Below are 19626 nucleotides of genomic sequence, written 5' to 3' on the forward strand. Positions count from 1 at the left end.
TTCCAGGCCTGTGTCCGTGCAGGTTTTTTTGTTTTTGTTTTTGTCCTGGCACTTTCCCCAAGAAAACCTGTATTTTACTGCTGAATTGGAGAAAACAGCAATCCTTGGAAAACCTCTATCTGACGGCAGGAAGAGAAGCCTACAGGGCTGGATTTGGCCCCAAGACCTGAGGTTACCCACCACTGTCCACTCTACTTGTATACATTCGTACCTTGGAAGTCGAATGCCTTGCGACTCAAATGTTTTGGCTCCCAAACACCGCAAACCCAGGATTGTTCTGGTTTGCGAACGTGCTTTGGAACCTGAACATCCGATGCAGCTTCCACAGCTTCCGATTGACTGCAGGACCTTCCTGCAACCAAATGGAAGCCGCACTTTGGTTTCCGAACATTTTGGAAGTCAAACAGACTTCCTGAACAGATTTCATTTGACCTCCGAGGTATGACTGCATTACAAAGTCACCATCCATCTCCAGTGGTCTCTCTCGTTCAGAAGTGACTAGAAGGGCTACCTTTGGAATGTCTCACCACTCAAGGAAATTGTGAGTGTCCAATAATATTTTTATCAGAAGAAGAAGAAGAAGAAGAAGAAGAAGAAGAAGAAGAAGAGGAGGAGGAGGAGCAATATGTGAAGCCACAAAACACAAGAGGTACAGTCTGCAGTATTTCTATGCAAAGCTCAAATGCATATAAAATTAACATCTCTGGTGCCACCTAACTCTCATCAGACGTTATGGGGTGGAAGCTAAAACTACATCCAGGTGCGTCAAATTAGAGCTTAAGAGCATTTTTCCCCCTGGGAAAGGAGTGGAGCAAGGGAAACCTGCCTGGGCTGTGCTTTCTAGGCACGAGACAAGTGGAAGGGCGGACAGGCCCGTACTGACAACACAGTCTCAGGGATCAAGTAACTGTCATTGATTTCACAGGGATGTGGGTAAATGATTGCAACTAAATACATTAACCTAAACCAGTCATGAGGAACCTCTGGCCCTCCAGATGTTGCTGAATTTCAAATCCCCTCAGCCTCAGCAAGCATAGCCAGTGGCCAAGAATAATAGGAGTTGTAGTTCAGCAACTTCTGGTAGACCAAAGATTCCCCACACCTGCACTACAGTAAGCTTTCTAGTTGGTGTCAGGTGTATCTGCCCCAACAGGTAATGGATGAAACGCAGTAGGAAACAGACATTGCATCCTCCATAGCTATCATAGGCAAGCCAGGGTGGAAATGAGATTGGCAAGTTTGACTAGAGTTTCAGCGGAGTCCTTTGCTATGCAGTGTGCTTGAAAGTTTCTATATGTTGATATCTAATATTTGTATCTCTATGTTGTTGTTTTTTTTAAAAATGAGGAAACCAGAATAAAATAAGGCCATCCCTGCCATCCTTTAGCCATGCCAAGCCTTCAAGACCACAGAGGAGATCAGAGTCCGAAAGCAAAGTGTAACTTCCTTTTCAAAGATTCAGTTCCTAAGAATTAGAAAGTGCTTATCTGCGGACAAATGTGGCAAGTGGTTCTGAGTCATTTCTGACAGTAAACAATGCTATGGGGTGCTCTGCTGCTGCTCCCTCATGAAATTGCAACTGCAGCCAGCTGTCAGAATTATTTTGGCTGTGCTTCAGAAGAAGACTCCCACCTATTCACCCTGGACTCTCTTCACCTCGAGGGGAAAACATATTGGTTCCCGAGATGCCTGAGGCTGTGCAAGGAGTTTACATTGCCTTCGAGGCTGTGATTGCAGTGCTGGCTATCCTGGGCAATGTTCTGGTCATTTGGGTCGTGAAGCTAAACCCAGCCTTTCAGAAGACCACCTTCTACTTTGTTATCTCGCTGGCCCTGGCTGATATTGGTGTTGGCCTCGTCATGCCACTGGCTATCATAGTCAGCTTAGAAATCGAGATCCACTATTATGCTTGTCTTTTCATGTGTTGTCAACTCATGATTTTTACTCAGGCCTCCATCCTGTCCTTGCTCGCCATAGCGATCGACAGATATCTGAGATTACGGCTGCTTACTCGGTGAGTTCTACTTCGTCAGTGACTTCTTTCTCGGGGGTGGTTTGCACACTACTGTTTAAATGCTTGGGTGATATAGAAGCAAGAGATTTTAAGGACTAATGGAAGTTGCCTTGCACTGAATCAGATTGTTGGTCTCAGTATTGCTTGCACTGACTGGCCGTGGCTCACCAGAGTTTCAGACTTGGGTTCTCTGCCAGCCCAACTTGAAGATGCTGTGTATTGAATCTGGCACCTGGTGTGTGGAAAGCAGAAGCTCTTCCATGGAGCTGCTGGCCTTCCCCCTGGTTTGCCTTTTGTGTTCCACCTGCTTTTTGTGGATGACCGCTGATTTTTCAGCTGGGTTAAATATATATACAGTGGTACCTCGGGTTACAGACGCTTCAGGTTACAGATGCTTCAGGTTACAGACTCCGCTAACCCAGAAATAGTACCTTGGGTTAAGAACTTTACTTCAGGACGAGAAATCGCATGGTGGAGGCGGCGGGAGGCCCCATTATCTAAAGTGGTGCTTCAGGTTGAGAACAGTTTCAGATTAAGAACGGACCTCCAGAACGAATTAAGTTCTTAACCCTATGCTCCTTCAAAACAGTTCTAAAATCAACATACAGAGGTGATTTTAGAACTCTTTTGAAGGAGCATAGTTTTTAACTCTTCAGCTTGGCTTTAAATTAAATAATATGAATACTGTTGCCAATATAAGAATCTTGTTCAAAAGGGCGCCATAACTTTCATTTCTGTTTAGCAGTTCCCCATATGATAGAACGCTTATGCATTTTGTTTAATTTGCCATGCAAAGCATAGTGTAGCCTGAGGTTTTAAACAAACAGTGATGCAAACTTAGCAAAAAGCAAACATTTGCAATTGTACCATTCAGAAAATTTCTAAAAATCAAAAAGGCATGAGAAATATGATGTATAGCATGCATGGCTGCATTGGAATAACCCAGTCATGCTCAGAAAGAATATGCAATTCCTTTGGGTTGTTAAAATATATATATATATAAAATCCATCACTTCCAATAGAGATTAATGGTTACATTCAGATGTACAGCCCTCTACAATTATTTATATGAAGACAAATATATCTAGCATTCCAATAGTTCTATAAAGGATAGGGTTCCGGTTAGTTTCCAGTTTAAGGAATAATTCCAAAGAGTCTTTATCCAATTTCCTGGTAAAGCATTTGAAACAGAGGAAGTTGCTTTATACTGAGTCAGACCATTTGTTATCTAGTTCAGCACTGTCCTCACTGACCAACAGCAGCTGTCCAGGTTTTCAGGTGGGCGTCTTTCTCTCTGGAGATGCCAGAGGTTGAACCTGGGACCCCTGCATGCAGATTTCCTGCCACTGAGCTACAACCCTTTTGTCCAGAACTTCTCTGTGCCAGCTTTTCCATTAATGCCAATATTTTTCAGTCCTCTTCAAGCCAGTCAGTTGTTTTAAGCTGTCTATTCGCTCTTAGTTCCTTTCAATAATTTCTGCAACCAACAGTAAGATTCTCTGATCAGCTCCCCCTGGCTCTTAAATAATAATAATAATAATAATAATAATAATAATAATAATAATAATAATAATAATTTATACCCTACCCATCTGGCCAGAAAAATATTAAAATATAATAATTCATCAAATATTAAAAGCTTCCCTAAACAGGGCTGCCTTCAGATGTCTTCTAAAAGTCAGACAGTTGTTTATTTCTTTGACATCTGATGGGAGGGTATTCCACAGGGCGGGTGCCACTACCGAGAAGGCCCTCTCTTGCAGTTCTCAAAAATATTCAGAATTTTTTTTTAGAAAAAAATAAATCAGCATTTGACTTGACTATTGACATGTTACCACTATGGTTTTGATGCCCTATGCCTAGAAATGTATTCAATGTTTAGTCTGCTTCGACCCCTAAGATATCCAGGAGCAGTAAGGAAGCAAGCTGCTTTCTTTATCACAAGGCTGGAAGGAATCCTGGTAGATTCCTATACAGTGGTACCTCTGGTTGCGAACACCTCTGGTTGAGCACGCTGTGGGTTATGAGCTCCAGTAACCTGGAAGTAGCCGCTCCCGGTTGCAAACTTTGCCCTGGGATCGAGTGGAAATTGCACGCCGGAGGCGTATGCAGCTAATGGCACCTCAGGTTATGAGCGGTTTCTGGTTATGTATGGACCTCCGGAACGGATTCCGTTTGTAACCAAAGGTACCACTGTAATGGAATTGGGAATGCTACTTCAACCATCAGTGACTTTACACATCTTGTAAATACTGAGCTAGATGGACCAATGGTCTAACTTGAGGTAGGGCAGCTTGCTACCTGTGCCTAGGTTTTATCACACAGCTACCTATTTGCCTCTTCCTCCTCATCCACTTTTTGCCACCCCTGAAGTAGGCCACTTCATTGTTTATAATGAGGCACTGTCATTGTGTAAAAGCAATGAGTGAGCCAGAATAGAAAGGGCACTCCTGAGTAATAGAAGGCTCCTTGGCAGAAGGGCAGGATATAAATTTAATAAACAAGTAAAATATAATAATAATAAAGTGGTCTGAAATCTTCCTGTGTGGAAGGAATCTTTCCATGGCTAAGATCTTCTCTCAATACAGTGGTACCTTGGTTCTCCAACACCTTAGTACTCAAACAACTTGGAACCCAAACACTGCAAACCCGGAGGTAAGTGTTCTGGTTTGTGGACTTTTTTCAGAAGCCAAACATGCTCCGTTTTGAGTGTTACACTTCTGATTTGAGTGCCACACTTCCGTTTTGAGTGTTATGCTGAGGTCTGTCTGTTTTTGCTATTTATTTTGGGTTTTTGTTTTTGCAGGTGTGTGTGTGTGTGTGTGTGTGTGTGAGAGAGAGAGAGAGAGAGAGAGAGAGAGAGAGAGAGAGAGACTCTGTGGAACCCAGTTCAGCTACTGATTGATTGTATGACTGCAGTACATTGTTTATTGCTTTCATTTTATGGATCAATGGTCTTGTTAGACAGTAAAATTCATGTTAAATTTCTGTTTTAGGGGTTGTTTTTAAAAGTCTGAAATGGATTAATCCATTTTGCATTACTTTCTATGGGAAAGCCCGCCTTGGTTTTGGAACGGACTTCCAGAACCGACTAATTTTGAGAACGAAGGTACCACTGTAGTCCTGCTTTGGGATGACACAATGCAAGATCAATATCCTCCTCTTAACTAAAATGGCTTTCTGTCGGTCTCTCTGATAAAGCCACAGTCTGTATCACAGTTTAAACATAGCCACTTTAAAGTATCTATTGCATTTTTGTTGTTGTTGTCAAGTACAGTGGAACCTGGTGTTATGTACCGTCCTCCTTACGAATGCTTTGGGTAATGAGCTCCTCTAACTTGGAAGTAGATGCCCCTTATTGCGAACATTGCCCCAGAATGCGAGTGGAAGTCACGTGCCAGCGGTGTGGCAGCAGCGGGAGGTCCCATTAGCAAAAGCGCGACTCATGTTAAGAACGGTTTCGGTTTAAGAAAGAACCTCTGGAACGAATTAAGTTCATAACTGGAGGTACCACTGTATTGGTATTTATTGAAAACCAAGTTAGTATATGCAAAATGCTCCAGATCAGCAAAATGCTGTCAATAAATTCAGCCTGATAGTCTCACATTTTATACAGCTTGCCCTTAAAAAAAAAAGTAACAATAAAAAGGAAACAAAAGAAAAATGGCACAATGGAATTAAAGCAAAAAAGGGGGCCCTATCAGGAAATAAGACTACCAACATTAGAATCTCTTCCAAATTTGATGTGAGTTTATTTTTCTCTCCTCAAAACAGGTATAGGATACAAAGCAGTCAGAAAAAAATCCGTGGGGCTCTGGTAGCAATCTGGCTCTTGTCGCTGCTGGTGGGATTTGTTCCGTTTGGATGGGCAAAACCAAAACCAAAAAACTCTGATTTCATGAACTGTACCTTCACAAATGTGATAAAAATGGAATACATGGTATACTTGAGCTTCGTTGCCGGAACTCTCATTCCACTGACTGTCATGTGCATCCTTTATGCAAAGATCTTCTGCCTCATCCGCACAAAGCTTCAGCCCTGTTCAGTGAATGTCAACGGGCAAAGGTCATTTTATAGGCAGGAGTTCAGAACAGCCAAGTCATTAGCCCTGGTCCTCTTCTTATTTGCTGTTTGTTGGCTGCCACTGTGCATTCTGAACTGCATCGAGCATTGGGGCCAACGATCAATCCCACAACCTCTCACATACATGGGAATCCTTCTCACACATTCCAACTCGGTCATGAATCCCATCGTCTACACTTTCAGGATAAAGAAGTTCCGGGAAACTTGCATCCAGATTTTAAGAACCTGTATCGTGCACAAGGATTTGGAAGATGCTACATCGCCCAGTCCAACTACATCTGAACGCTCATAGCTGCCTCATGCAGATGAAGACCATTGGCCTTGTCTAGCTTTATGTCTTCTGCCCTAAGATACAATAAAGTTACTGACAGGGGAGCTATTGCTTCCCGAGACTTTATGTAGCAGTTGTTTTGGTCTGCAGCAGTCAAGAGAACTTTTCAGAAACACACTCTACCCCTTGTTAATGCCTGCTGTTAACTGCTGTAGCATCCAGTAACACAGCTGGCAGTCCGAGGTTCTGTCAACCCACATCTGTTGTGTTCTGGTTCTACATATACATTTTGGTCGAACAAGAAGCTGTTAAAGATGTGCCAGTATTGGCATAGTGTGTCAAATGTACATATTCAATAAACTATTTCCAATCTTTTATAAAGTTTGTCATGATTTCTTATTTTTCCAGTAAGTTTCACCGTTTCTGCATAGTCCATGAGTTTTTGTATCCAATCTTCTTTCGTTGGAACTTCTTATTTTGGGCATTCTTGCCACTGTAGTCGCATCCATGAATAAATTCCTGTACTCTTTATGTAGTTCTACCCCTCGAATTCCCAGGAGGAAAGCTTCTGGTTGTTTTTTTTACAAATGTTATTTTAAACATATTTTTCAATTCATTACATATCATTTCCCAGTAAACTTTAACCTTACTGCAAAGACCACCACATATGCTAGAAAGTACCTTCTTTCTCTTAACATTTCCAACACTTACTTGATTTTGATTTAAACATTTTTGCCAGTTTATTCGGTATTGAGCGCCGCAACCCCAGAGTCGGCCAAGACTGGACCTAATGGTCAGGGGTCCCTTTACATTTTATAAAACATTTTCATAGTTTTCTCTTAAACCATAGCATGCTGTAAATTTTATATCCGTATTCCACAATCATTCCCATGCTTCCATATCTATATTGTATCCAATATCTATTGCCCAATGTATCATTGAAGATTTTACTTGCTCATCCTGTTTTCCAATCCAATAGTATCTTATAAATTTTAGAAGGAACTTTAATATTAGATTCCAACAGATCTGTTTGTGATATTTGTTCCCCAAACCTTCATTTCTTTTGTCTTAAATACTTCATTCAAATAATATTGTATCCATGTTACCTTTCCTGATTAAATCCTTAAATTCTTTTATTTTATTAAAATGATACCATCACTGCTAAAACTCTTCTGTTTTGAAAAATGTACTCTGCTGCTTTGATCTCTATTGACAGGCATTTGATGTTATGAAGAAGCATTAAATGTTGCTGAATGTCTCAGTGGAAAGCAAGCTCTTGTAAAGGTAGGCACAGCCATGAGCACTGTATGTTGGCTGTGTAAAACGTGCTGTGAACTTGGTGGTACAGGATGTGTCAGAAAATGCTGCTATGTGCAGAAATTTTCTGAGTGAAATACCTGACACGATCACTTGTGTATAAACTTCACCCAAACACTTTCAACAGGGAGAGAATATAAATCTGAGACAATTCCACCCCACAAAGAAGACCGTTCGAGCAGATTTCTCATAGCTAGTGGCTTTAATTATAGGTAACTGAGTTGATTGAGAATGTACTGAGACCCTGGTGCAAAAGTAGTTCTGATCACAGACCATCAAGATAGCATTATCTGAGAGGGGCCTACTCTTCCTAGATGCAGAATGTGTGCACATGTTGATGTTGGGTGTGATCCTCACCAATCTGAACCTTCTAAGGATTTCTACAGGAAAATATTTTATGCAATCATCAAGAATACCAGCGGCAGTTTACATAATCACTTTCCTTCATATGTGTACCAACATACAAGCATAGGGGATGATGTATGATGACAGCATACATGTTCTAAGCTTATAGAAAACTGATTTGGATGCTATCAGATTACAGCTTCATGATAATATGCTGATGGGTATCACCAGGGAGCAGATCAGAATGTGGTTGATCTTCTCAGTGGGGAACAAGGAAACATCTGCACGAGCTACTGTAAGCAACAGATTATCGGAGTAAGCCTTACCCCACAGGTGTCCTTCTGTATGTAAGAAAGGCCATTATTGTGCCTTCGTAAAATAAAGACCTCTTTACCAATAATCACATGGCAATTCTTCATGGACATAAAGAGATCTTTAGGAAATTAATGTTAAAACTAGTAAGTTCATTCCAAGAGCACAAATCAGAAGAACTACATTCAGCGTGGAATAAGTCTATAACGATATTTATGTGCAAGATTGTTTGCATTGCTCCATCATAACCAGAGGGTCGTGCATAGATGAAATGCGTTTAAGGCAATAGGTAGTGAAAATTCAGGTTTTTCACTAATCATAGAAATGAATGCTGCACTAAGGGAAATTGGGTACAGTGGTACCCCGCAAGACGAATGCCTCGCAAGACGGAAAACCCGCAAGACGAAAGGGTTTTCTGTTTTGGAGGCGCTTCGTAAGACGAATTTCCCTATGGGCTTGCTTCGCAAGACGAAAGCCCATAGGGAAATCTCCGGGGACCTGTTTTAAATTGCTGGCGGTCGGGAGCAAAGACTTTCGCACACAGCCGGCCTTCAGAAGAGGTCCTGGACCTCTTCTGAAGGCCGGCGGGGGGCAAAAGTCTTTGCTCCCCACCCGCCTGCCTTCCCGGGACAGCGGAGACTTCTCCGCTGCCCCGGGCGATCTTAAAATGCTGGCGGGCGGGAGCGAAGCGTTCGCTGCCGACCCCCAGCATTTTAAAATCTCCCCGGGACAGCAGAGAAGCCTCTGCTGTCCCGGGCGATTTTAAAATGCTGGGGGTCGGCAGCGAACGCTTCGCTCCCGACCCCCAGCATTTTAAAATCTTTGGGCGAGTGTCTGCAAGCCTCGCGCGCCCGGCAGGAGGTCCTGCCGGGTGCGCGAGGCTTGGGGCGGCAGCCTGTCACCCGAAGCACGGGGAGCCCTTCGGAGAGCTCCCCTTGCTTTGGGCGAGTGTCTGCAAGCCTCGCGCGCCCGGCAGGAGGTCCTGCCGGGCGCGCGAGGCTTGGGGCGGCAGCCTGTCACCCGAAGCACGGGGAGCCCTTCGGAGAGCTCCCCTTGCTTTGGGCAAGTGTCTGCAAGCCTCGCATGCCCGGCAGGAGGTCCCGCCGGGTGCGCGAGGCTTGGGGCGGCAGCCTGTCACCCGAAGCACGGGGAGCCCTTCGGAGAGCTCCCCTTGCTTTGGGCGAGTGTCTGCAAGCCTGGCGTGCCCGGCAGGAGGTCCCGCCGGGTGTGCGAGGCTTGGGGCGGCAGCCTGTCACCCGAAGCACGGGGAGCCCTTCGGAGAGCTCCCCTTGCTTTGGGCGAGTGTCTGCAAGCCTCGCGCGCCCGGCAGGAGGTCCCGCCGGGTGCGCGAGGCTTGGGGCGGCAGCCTGTCGCCCGAAGCACGGGGAGCCCTTCGGAGGGCTCCCCTTGCTTTGGGCGAGTGTCTGCAAGCCTCGCGCGCCCGGCAGGAGGTCCTGCCGGGTGTGCGAGGCTTGGGGCGGCAGCCTGTCGCCCGAAGCACGGGGAGCCCTTCGGAGAGCTCCCCTTGCTTTGGGCGAGAAGTCTCTGCTGCCCCGGGCGATCTTAAAATGCTGGCGGGCGGGAGCGAAGCGTTCGCTCCCGCCCACCAGCATTTTAAAATCGCCCCGGACAGCAGGGGCTTTTAAAATGCTGGCGGTCGGCAGCAAAGCCCTCCTGTCCCCGGAGCTTGCGGGGCGGGAGGTGGGAAGGGCTTTTTTCCCCACCGCCAGCCTTCAGAACAGCCTTCTGAAGGCTGGCAGTGGGAAGAAAAGCCCTTGTCCCCCCCCCCCCAGCCTTCAGAAGAGGTCGGGGGACAGACTGTCCCCGGACCTGGTCTGAAGGCGGTTTCCCTAGGAACGCATTAATTGATTTTCAATGCATTCCTATGGGAAACCGTGCATCGCAAGACGAAAAACTCGCAAGAAGAAAAAACTTGCGGAACGAATTAATTTCGTCTTGCGAGGCACCACTGTATAGGTTAGGGTTGCCATATGTCCAGAAAATCCCAGACGTCCTCCTTTGGCGGGCCAACATACCCATCTGGGGGGATTTTTACATTTCAAAGGAGATGTCTGGGTTTGGAGTTTTTTTCGGGGGGGGGGCGGCGGCTTGGGCACCTCTGCACGCCACAGCTGCTGCCAGCCCAAGCTGCAGAAAGAGGCATGCACGAGCGGGGGCAGCCCCGTATGCCCGTTTCCCTGGCTTGGACTGGCAGCAGCTCAGGCTGTCCTCTTTTTTGCTCTTCAAGATATTGGGAAGGATACAGAAGTTGGGATGATATGAGGGAGGGGGAAGATGCTTGTAAGAGCAAGGGAAGAAGAAACAGATTGTTTTTTAAAAAATTAAAAAGTGTTTGCAATGTTAATTCAAAGTGAAAAGTTGTATTTCAGCTTATTGTCTTTTTCTACCTGCTACTTAAACCAAGTTGTACAGTGTTGCAGAGTGACACGAGCCAAAACATAGTTTCATTCATTCTACCTCTTGCCATTAGTTGCTCAAATTATATACACTTTCCTGATTATTTCTATGTGAGAGTAAACTGGAGTTAATGGAACACCCTAAAGAAATTTAACTCCGAAGCTGTCAGAGAGAAAGCCCAACAAAACGGTATATATGTTTTAATTAAGATTTGCCATCATATGGTTTAAGAGGTCATAATTGTGTTTAAACAGTTGCCTGTGCAGACTTTGACAACGCCTTCAGGTCCAAGATGCACTTAGCAATGCTCTCCTTCTCCTGCAATACAGAAACAAATGAATGCTTTAAGAAACTTGGAAGGAAAAAAGCTTCATGGAGAATGACATGTGCAATTTTATTTGAAATCATACCACACTGAAACGACATGCTATACCTAACTGATTATTTCATAACTCAGTATTTAGTCCGTCCTTAGAATCAAGATTAAAATTGTGCAGGAATAAAAAGCTGGAGACCCAGGCACCTACTTAGGCTAGACATAATATCACACAAAAAAGGGTGAGAGCACAGCTACATGTTTTTAAAATAATGCTTTAGGGCCCATAAAGGCAAAAAATAAATTAAGGACCAACCCCAATGTTTGACAAGATCTGAATGCACACCCAATCCTCCCCAGTCCAAAAAAGCTACCAATCCTATGATTGGTACGAGTCTCACATAGACTGTTATCGAGGAACAAGATTCGCCTTTGTCCCTTTCCTTTAGGGAACAGGCAGACACTGAGATTAGTCTTTACATCTCCCATTCAAGTGCTTGGCTATTATTTGGCTAAGTTCCAACAAATTCCCAGATCCTCCACACCTGTGCAATCTCTTCCAATGGAAATTTTGAAAAAACAGGTGTGCAGCATCTTAAACATTACTCATATCATAGGGACACACAAACCCTCCAGTAGGTTAGGCACAAACTTATTTTGTACTGTGGAGGTAACTGCAAGGGGAAACCTATAGAGAAGCCTGCTCCAAGTACCTGTTGGGCTGTAATACTCTGCCTAACATTTTGCTCAACCCAGTTGATCATGTGATTTTGTTCCATATTCCGCCTGAGATGCTGTATTGCCACATGATAATCCAGCCGCTTCTTCACTTCTGTGTATACAGTAAACAGCCTCTCTCTGTAGTTTGTCTCAAGCATTATAGCAACATTGTTCTAGAAAAGCAAGAAATGAAATCACTTTTCCATTGTGGGCACTCTTTTGACTACAGTATTTCTGCGAAATGAACATGCGGTATGCGCACAAAATCTTGTATTTCTTCCGTTTAAATAATTTACAGATATAAATCAACAAAAAACATACGTGAAGAACAGTTTAGAAAATACCTCTTATATGCATCCTACAAAAACACATATAGTTAGTAAATTTAGACCTTAACCACTAGCTTTTTCCATCTTGTTTATAACATGCAATACTTGTTTTTAGAACACTTAACACAAGGAAAGTTCCACAAAAAGTTTTTCCCACAAGACCATATAGCCAGCCTGTTACTATAATAGGACCGAGTGGAATATACTATACCAGCATGCCTTTAACTCTATGTGATATATTTTTCCCAATAGCCTCTAGTTATATATAGAGTCTGGTACCACTTACATTTGAATTTTTTGTATGATTCTTCAGTTTAGAGCACAACTGTCTGACATTATTTAAGATCCAGTTCCACAAACAGCAAGGGAATACATGTCTTAAATGTTTTCCAGTTTTTTTTTGTACTAATAATGTTTCTTATCAATGAATCCCCAAATAGATATTTTTGAATTATTCCTTAACCACAGTACATGGACAGTACTTCATCTTCGAAACCCTAAGCTACCTAAAAATGCAAAATAAAAAGCATGTTGTATCTGGAAATACTGATTGTGGGTAGGGGATTAAAAGGTGCATCACCATCTATTTTCTCTAATACATTTTCAAGCAATAATTTAATTCTGACTGGAGTGTTATCCTATAAACATGAATGTGTAATTTATATTTGATTTCATATATTCCTTTCTGTTTGAAGATTTAAGTCACTTAGTGTTCTACTGAAATATTTAACTTTTAACTAACTAAATGAGATAGGTATCGCTACACAGAAGTCCCATAAAATTCAATGGAACTTGCTCCCTTATGATTGTGCATATGATTGCCAGCAGAAGTCACTGATCCTGATTCACAAAGGTTGAAATTCCATTTTTTGTTGACAGCGCTAAATGTTTTAATCATAAATCTCATCATCATGATATCCTGATGTTAACAGCATATGTTATAGCTAATTTAGTCAAACAAATTATTACAAATTTCTAGTGATACCGCAATTACCATCTCTTTTTCATATTGGGCAGAGATATATTTTAAAGGCACTTAGAATATTTCTGTTCAGAACTCCAGAACTGCTATCATAGGATGGAGCAAGCTAGTTTTCTCTTGCTGCGGAGGGTAAGACCCAAACCAATGACTTCAAGAAAGGAGATTCAAACTAAACATCAGGAAGAACTTTATGACAGCAACAGCTGTTTGACAGTGGAACAGACTCCCACAACACGTGGTGGACTCCCCTTCCTTGGAGGCTTTTAAGCAGAGGTTGGGTGGCGACCTGTCATGGATGCTTTAGCTGAGATTCCTGCATTGCAGGGGGTTGGACGTGATGACCCCTGGGTCCCCCTGCAACTATACAATTCTATGACTGACAGTAGTGAAGCAAAGCAAAGCATCAGAGGCATGTTAAAGCTACTATTACATTTTTAAAAGTTTGCTATTTAAACATTGTACAAGAACTACTTCTTCAATAACAGTGGGTGACAACCAACTGCAGCACCCACTCGCACAACACCCATGGCACTAGTAGGAGCCTAATTCTTGCTATACTGCAGCAGCCAAATTCAAAGAATGGCTTGCATTAGTGACTGATGTAATCCATGGCACATATCCTATTATTATTATTACTATTATTCTCCTTCTCCTCCTTCTCCCTGACAACTAAACTTGTGCAACAATGTCAACTCTCAAGACTTGTGCCAATGGTGCCCTGGATCTCGCACACTGTGTATTTATTTTAATACTGTACCCGCTTGGTATCAAAGAGATAGTGACGACCCTCCACCCTCCACTGCTCTTTCTTCTCCTCTTCAATAGCCGTAGTGTGTTCAGCTATCATGTCATTTTTCACGGCTGTTGCTTGTGCTATAGCATCCTGAAATAAAAAACAAGCTAGTTTGACCTTCAGAGAAATCCAGTTTTGCACTCACATCATGCACTTTTCCCTTGATGCGATGTTGAAAAAAAGCCATTGTGTAATTGTTATGACAGTAACAATTATACTGAATATTAGCAGGATTCAAGACGTGGTGTAATGGTTAGAGTGCTGGACTAGGACCTGTGAGACCAGAGTTCAAATCCCCACTTGGCCTTGAAGCTCACTTTGGGCCAATCATTCACTGCCTCCCAGCCTAACGTGCCTTACAGGATTGTCGTGGGCATGAAATGAGGATGAAATGTATCCCACCTTGAGCTCTTTGGAGAAAAAGGTGTGGCATAAATGAAATAAATAATTAAGCAAGCACATGCAATTCTACTCCAGATAGGTATTTTTAAGTGTAGTATACCCTCTTCTCCATTTGCATAGGAAAAAATATTACATTGAGACCTGCCCAATCTCTTCTAAAATGACCTCATTCTAATTCAGTTAATTTGTAATCACTGAATGCCAAGTTTGGACAGCATGCCTAGTAACAGCATGAAACCCGACTATCTAACTCATTTGGGAGGTACTTATACAGTGGTACCTTGGTTCTTAAACAGCTTAGATGTTGAACAAATCAGCTCCCGGATGCTGCAAACCCAGAAGTGTTCCAGTTTGCGAACGTTTTTTGGAAGCTGAACGTCCAATGTGGCTTCCGCTTAAATGCAGGAAGCTTGGTTTTCAAACAGTTTTGGGAGTTGAACGGACTCCCAGAACGGATTAATTTCGAGAACCAAGTTATCACGGTACTGAACATTAGAAAACTCAATCTCTCTGGATGTCTTGAGACTGCATATGATTATTATTGTGGTTATTACCATAGCACATCAGTGATGAGGCTACAAAATAATGAAGGAGTGTTGAGCTGCACTAAAAACTGCAATTATATTACAATAAAACTGCACTCCTATGCATAGTGAGAGCAAGCCACATCGTAAACAGTGGGGCTTACCTGTCAGTAAAGAGGCATAGGACTGCATGGTGGAGGGATGGGATGGTGCTGAACTGGGAACTACCCCTTAGTTGATCACATTATTTACAAGGAAAAGACATGATTCACATTTTGACTGACAGCATCCTATATATAGTATGCTGAGCTGTATCCTTTTTTAAAAATGAATTTTAACATGTGAACTCTATTACTGAGTAGCAATAAACATGCTGTCTTACCTCATTGAGTTTGTCAGCAATAGCTGCTACATCTGGACCGTACTTCTTAATTATGTAGATGAGAATTCCCACCATAACACCTCCAGCTATTGTTTCATGGTTAACTACGTAAAGTTCCTTAGAGAGCATATAGAGCAGAAGCCCAGTCCCAAGCATATAGGGGCCTAAAAGCAAGCAAATCAATACCATTACACAAAACGATAGAGACATTCAGTATAAAGGAAATTTGCCTTAATATTAAATATGCTACCCTCCCTGAACATGAGATCTGTCAGGGGAAATAACTCAGTTGCCCTTGAACTGTGACACACAAACAAGAAAAGCCCTAACTAAGTTATCAGAGGTGCTACTTCTTTCAAAATCACATTACAATCTAATAACTAATTTAAATTTATGATACTTGCATTATCACCTTTTAACACACTCTCTTCTTTTTTAGAGAAAGATAAGGGAAGGAAGGAGAGATAAACTTGTACATATGTACTACAGCTCCCTTTTGGAATGTCAGCCATATCTGTGACAGCCACTGTTCTAAATAGAGATTATATTTATTGCTCAAAATAAAGATAAACACAATTTTAGTTGAAATAGGAAATACAACACAAATTTCTAAAGGCACACATCTATTCTGAGGTACTTTTCCTTATGCTGGCTGTAAGTTGTTATCAACACAACATACTTCAGAAGATAATGTGTAACCTCATCATTAGCAGAGGCACCTGCTAAGTGATTTGTGGACTTCAGTTCAAAAATTGGATATAAAAATATTAAACAATACTTTTTAAATAGAAGTTTCTTACTAAGAGCTGGCTTTCACAAAGAGTTTACTCATGCAGGCATGCTAACCTGTGACTCCTGTTTTAGGGTACAAGAATTGGAAAATTTCTTCAGGGAATATTCCATGGCGGACTTTTCCTCCTGTCTCTGGAAGAGGTGGCACAGGAGCCAAGTGTTGCTGACTTGTGTGAAGTGGTCTGAATATTTTCACTGCCCTGCGATGAAGAAAATGATTCCATATTTCCAAATCCTTTCCCAAAAAAGGTTATACTTGTGGCTAAATAGAAATTAATAGCTTCAGGATATTCAGTAATCATCTGTGTGTTTTTTTAAAAAAAAATCTATCCTATCTTACCTCCATTAAGGAGCTCTAAGCTGTTAGCAGCTTTGAGTTACAAATCAATCCAATGTGAAAGAACATTATCAAATATTATAAAAATAGAATCAGTAAACAAAACAGATTTCTCAACTGAGCTTTCTCCAAAGGCATATTTAAGGATTCAGGTCTTCACCGGGCATTAGTGACAATGTATGTCTCCCTAGGAATTCCAAAGCATCACTGTCACATCCATAAAGCGTGCAAGCTGTAGCACTTGGAAAAGGCTCCAAATTCTCCAAAATCATGCATAAAATTAATCTCCCTATTATATTTATGCTTTCATCTTATGCAAGCATAACTTAATAGCAGACTAAAAATTGTGGGGGAGAAAAAGCAATCACAGAGAGACAGGAAGGGCTAAACTTCAAGAACAAAGATAGCAACACCAAAACAAACCACTTTTAACACAGAAAAGCATGTTTCCAACGTGCCTAAACAAGACAGTCCCTTGAAGTTTGGTATCCCAGTTTGGTATGCACTTTGCGCATGTGCAGAAGACCAAATCACGACCTGTGAGTTCGCAGACACGGCGCTGCGGGTTGCGAACACGCCTCCCGCAGGGATCACATTCGCAACCCGAGCATCCATTGTACATTATACCAGTGCTAACGAACCTTTGGCACACGTGCAAAAGGCGGCACTCAGCACCAAAGTAGGGCCGTTGCTGGGTGTTGGCGAAGTGGGCGGCCATTCCCCCCTCCCAGGCCACTGCGGAGGATAAATACTCCCTAGAGCATTGGGAAGTTGCGCGTCCGCCAATCAGGTGGCACAGAAGGTGTGGAGGGGAGCAGGGAAGCGACAGGTGTCTGGGCAAGAGCGCGCACACACGAAGGGACATGCCCACGACTTGCCTGCCACACCTCCTGCTCCAGGCTGGGAGGGAGAAGCACCACTCTTTGGGGCTCCTGAAAGACCCGAGCAGGAGATTCTCTGCGGCGATGGTGCAGATGATTGGCTGCTGTGTCAAGGGCTGTTTTCCACTGGCTGCCGTTGTGGCGATTTGAGCGTGGAAACGATGTGTGTGTTTGGCGCCTTGTGCGATTGTAAGCAATCCCCCCCACCCCGAAAGCTCAAAAACTCTTGGCAATCTCCCCCCATTTTCTTAATATGGAATCCCCCAATATGGTAATATATTATTTATACCCCAACCATCTGGCTGGGTTTATTTATCTGTTTATATTTATTTGTATGTGCGCACACAAACAATTAATATTATCCCATATTAAAAATTGGGAGAGGGAGGGTGGCTCTTAGTACAGCCTTCCAGTGTACACCAATGACTGGATGGCTCATAACACTACTTTTTTTTGGAGTAATACCAGTGCTTTTTTTCTGTGGGGACGCATACCCCTAAAGATTTTGTAAATTTAACAGAAGAAGAAATTAACTGTATTTATTTTCCCCAATTAGAACTGTATTTATTTTTCCTGATGGTGATTTTCTTGAGTCAAAATGAGAGTATTCCTAAACATTTTTTTAGAGAAAAAATAAAATTATATATCAGTGGAAATGGTTACATTAACCCTAATGTATGAGTTGTTGTTTTTTCTAAACTAAAACCTCAGTATCCAGGTTAAATTGCCGTGTTGGCACTTTGCGATAAATAAGTGGGTTTTGGGTTCCAGTTTGGGCACTTGGTCTCTAAAAGGTTCGCCACCACTGCATTATACCAATATAATTGAGTTGCACCTTTCCGCTTCTTGTGGCCTGGATTCCCGTTCCTAACCTGCATGATCCCTGTGAGTCTTTACGACGACCTGCGTCGCTGCGGCCTCCTCTAGGAGCCTAACCTCCTCTTTATTCCCTGTGCTTTTCCCGGAGAAAAGCAGCGGCTTCCTCTCCCTCTTCTTCCTATTCCAAGGCCACCCTCCTCACGACCTGCATTCACTCACCCCACGGGCAGAGCGGGCGCCAAGCTCTTCAGGCCACCAGCCGGGGCTGCGGGAGGCAAGAACAAGAGAGTCAAAGCACAGCCCCCCGAAACCCAACAGCCCACCCGCCCTGCAGCCCCCGCTTTACCCAGGGCGCGCACGGCCAAACGAGACAACATCGCGGCTGCCGCTGTTCCCGCCGCCCTCTCCGTCCCTGTGACCCTCCCGGCGAAGAGAACTCAAGATGGCAGCCTCCGTGGAGGAGGTCTCGCGAGAGGTCTCGCCTTCTTCGCCGTGGTTTTCTGGACCTATCGGAACAGCTGGGCCGAGAGGACCAATGCGGCGAGCGTCACCGCGGAGACGGGGCGGAGAATCGCGCGAGAACAAAAGGGGGGCGGGAGAGAGAGAGGGGGGTAGAGGTAGAGCTAAAGCTAAGAGGGATAGAGTTGCCGCAGGGGCTGAACTTGCGGGTATTGCCTCCCACGGGCAACGATAGGAAGCGGTGGACAATCCGCATTTGCAGTATTGTCTGTGGCGGGGCTAATGCAGCAGAGCGAATGCAAAGCTTGTTTTTTTAAAAAAAATATATATATTTTAAATTTTTTAATATAAATATTACGCACACACAAACTTCTGCTCAGTTGTGGCGTGTGGTCAGTGTCGGATTCGAGACCCCGCTCAGCCAGGAAGCTCATTGGGTTGACCTTGAGGCAGCCTCGCAGGGTCGATGTGAGGATAACCAGGAAAAAAGGGGACGGCGATGTGCGCCACCTTTATCTCCCCGCAGAAAAAGTGGGTAGCTATGCAATAAAAAAATCAATAAATGCCACCCAAGTTGGCGCTGTGTAGCAGATGAAGGTGGGGAGGCGCTGGCTGAGCGTCGGCTATTACCACCCCGACACACACCCACACACACCGCCTACATTTCAGGATTGCAGTTGAGAGCGTGGCCAAAGACGGCTCTTCGCTGTTGCTATCCCGACATTGCAAAAAGTTAGAAGGGTTTAAAAGCGAGAGGATTTCTGCGGCGCTGTGCTAGTGCAGCTACCGTTAACGGCGCAAAATGGAAGGCGGCCAGGTGTTGAAGCAGAGTAGTTTACGGCAACCCTGCAGTGTGGCCCCCTTTAAATGGACAGATAGAGATCCAGCGTTCTTAGAAACATGTGGCGCGCCGTGCTCTCCCTTTGGTACCGCGGAGTTGCTGAAGGTGAATTAAAAGTCAATTCTGAGATGTTCACTCTTCCCTTTCTATCTCTGTGGGTTTCACTGCGCGAATCGCTTAGAAAATATCGCGAGAGAAGCAGGTGTCCGAGACCCACTCATAACCCGGAAATTGGGGAGGAGGAGAAGAAACTGGGGGGGAGAGAGCGAGAGAGGAGAAACGAAGCTTC

The 19626-nt window shown here is 43.7% G+C and overlaps 2 protein-coding genes across 2 annotated transcripts; one reads left to right on the forward strand and one right to left on the reverse strand.

The window, feature by feature from the left end:
* Nucleotides 1–1528: 1528 nt before the first annotated feature.
* Nucleotides 1529–6749, forward strand: LOC308587534 (adenosine receptor A3-like). Its single transcript, XM_081195206.1, has 2 exons — nt 1529–2014; nt 5789–6749. Exons 1-2 carry the CDS (start codon nt 1686–1688, stop codon nt 6387–6389), a joined length of 930 nt encoding a protein of 309 aa, XP_081051332.1. The 5' UTR covers nt 1529–1685; the 3' UTR covers nt 6390–6749.
* Nucleotides 6750–10944: 4195 nt separating this feature from the next.
* ATP5PB (ATP synthase peripheral stalk-membrane subunit b) lies at nt 10945–18538 on the reverse strand. The gene is made up of 7 exons (XM_081195209.1): nt 18384–18538; nt 18257–18302; nt 16055–16200; nt 15209–15372; nt 13865–13990; nt 11790–11969; nt 10945–11078 (listed from the first exon to the last, which is right to left on the reverse strand). The coding sequence occupies exons 1-7, from the start codon at nt 18412–18414 to the stop codon at nt 11007–11009; spliced, it is 765 nt and encodes a 254-aa protein (XP_081051335.1). The 5' UTR covers nt 18415–18538; the 3' UTR covers nt 10945–11006.
* Between the last annotated feature and the right edge of the window lie 1088 nt (nt 18539–19626).

Source organism: Podarcis bocagei (genome assembly GCF_964188305.1).
Source record: "Podarcis bocagei genome assembly, chromosome: 5".
NCBI classification, from domain to species: Eukaryota; Metazoa; Chordata; class Lepidosauria; order Squamata; family Lacertidae; genus Podarcis; species Podarcis bocagei.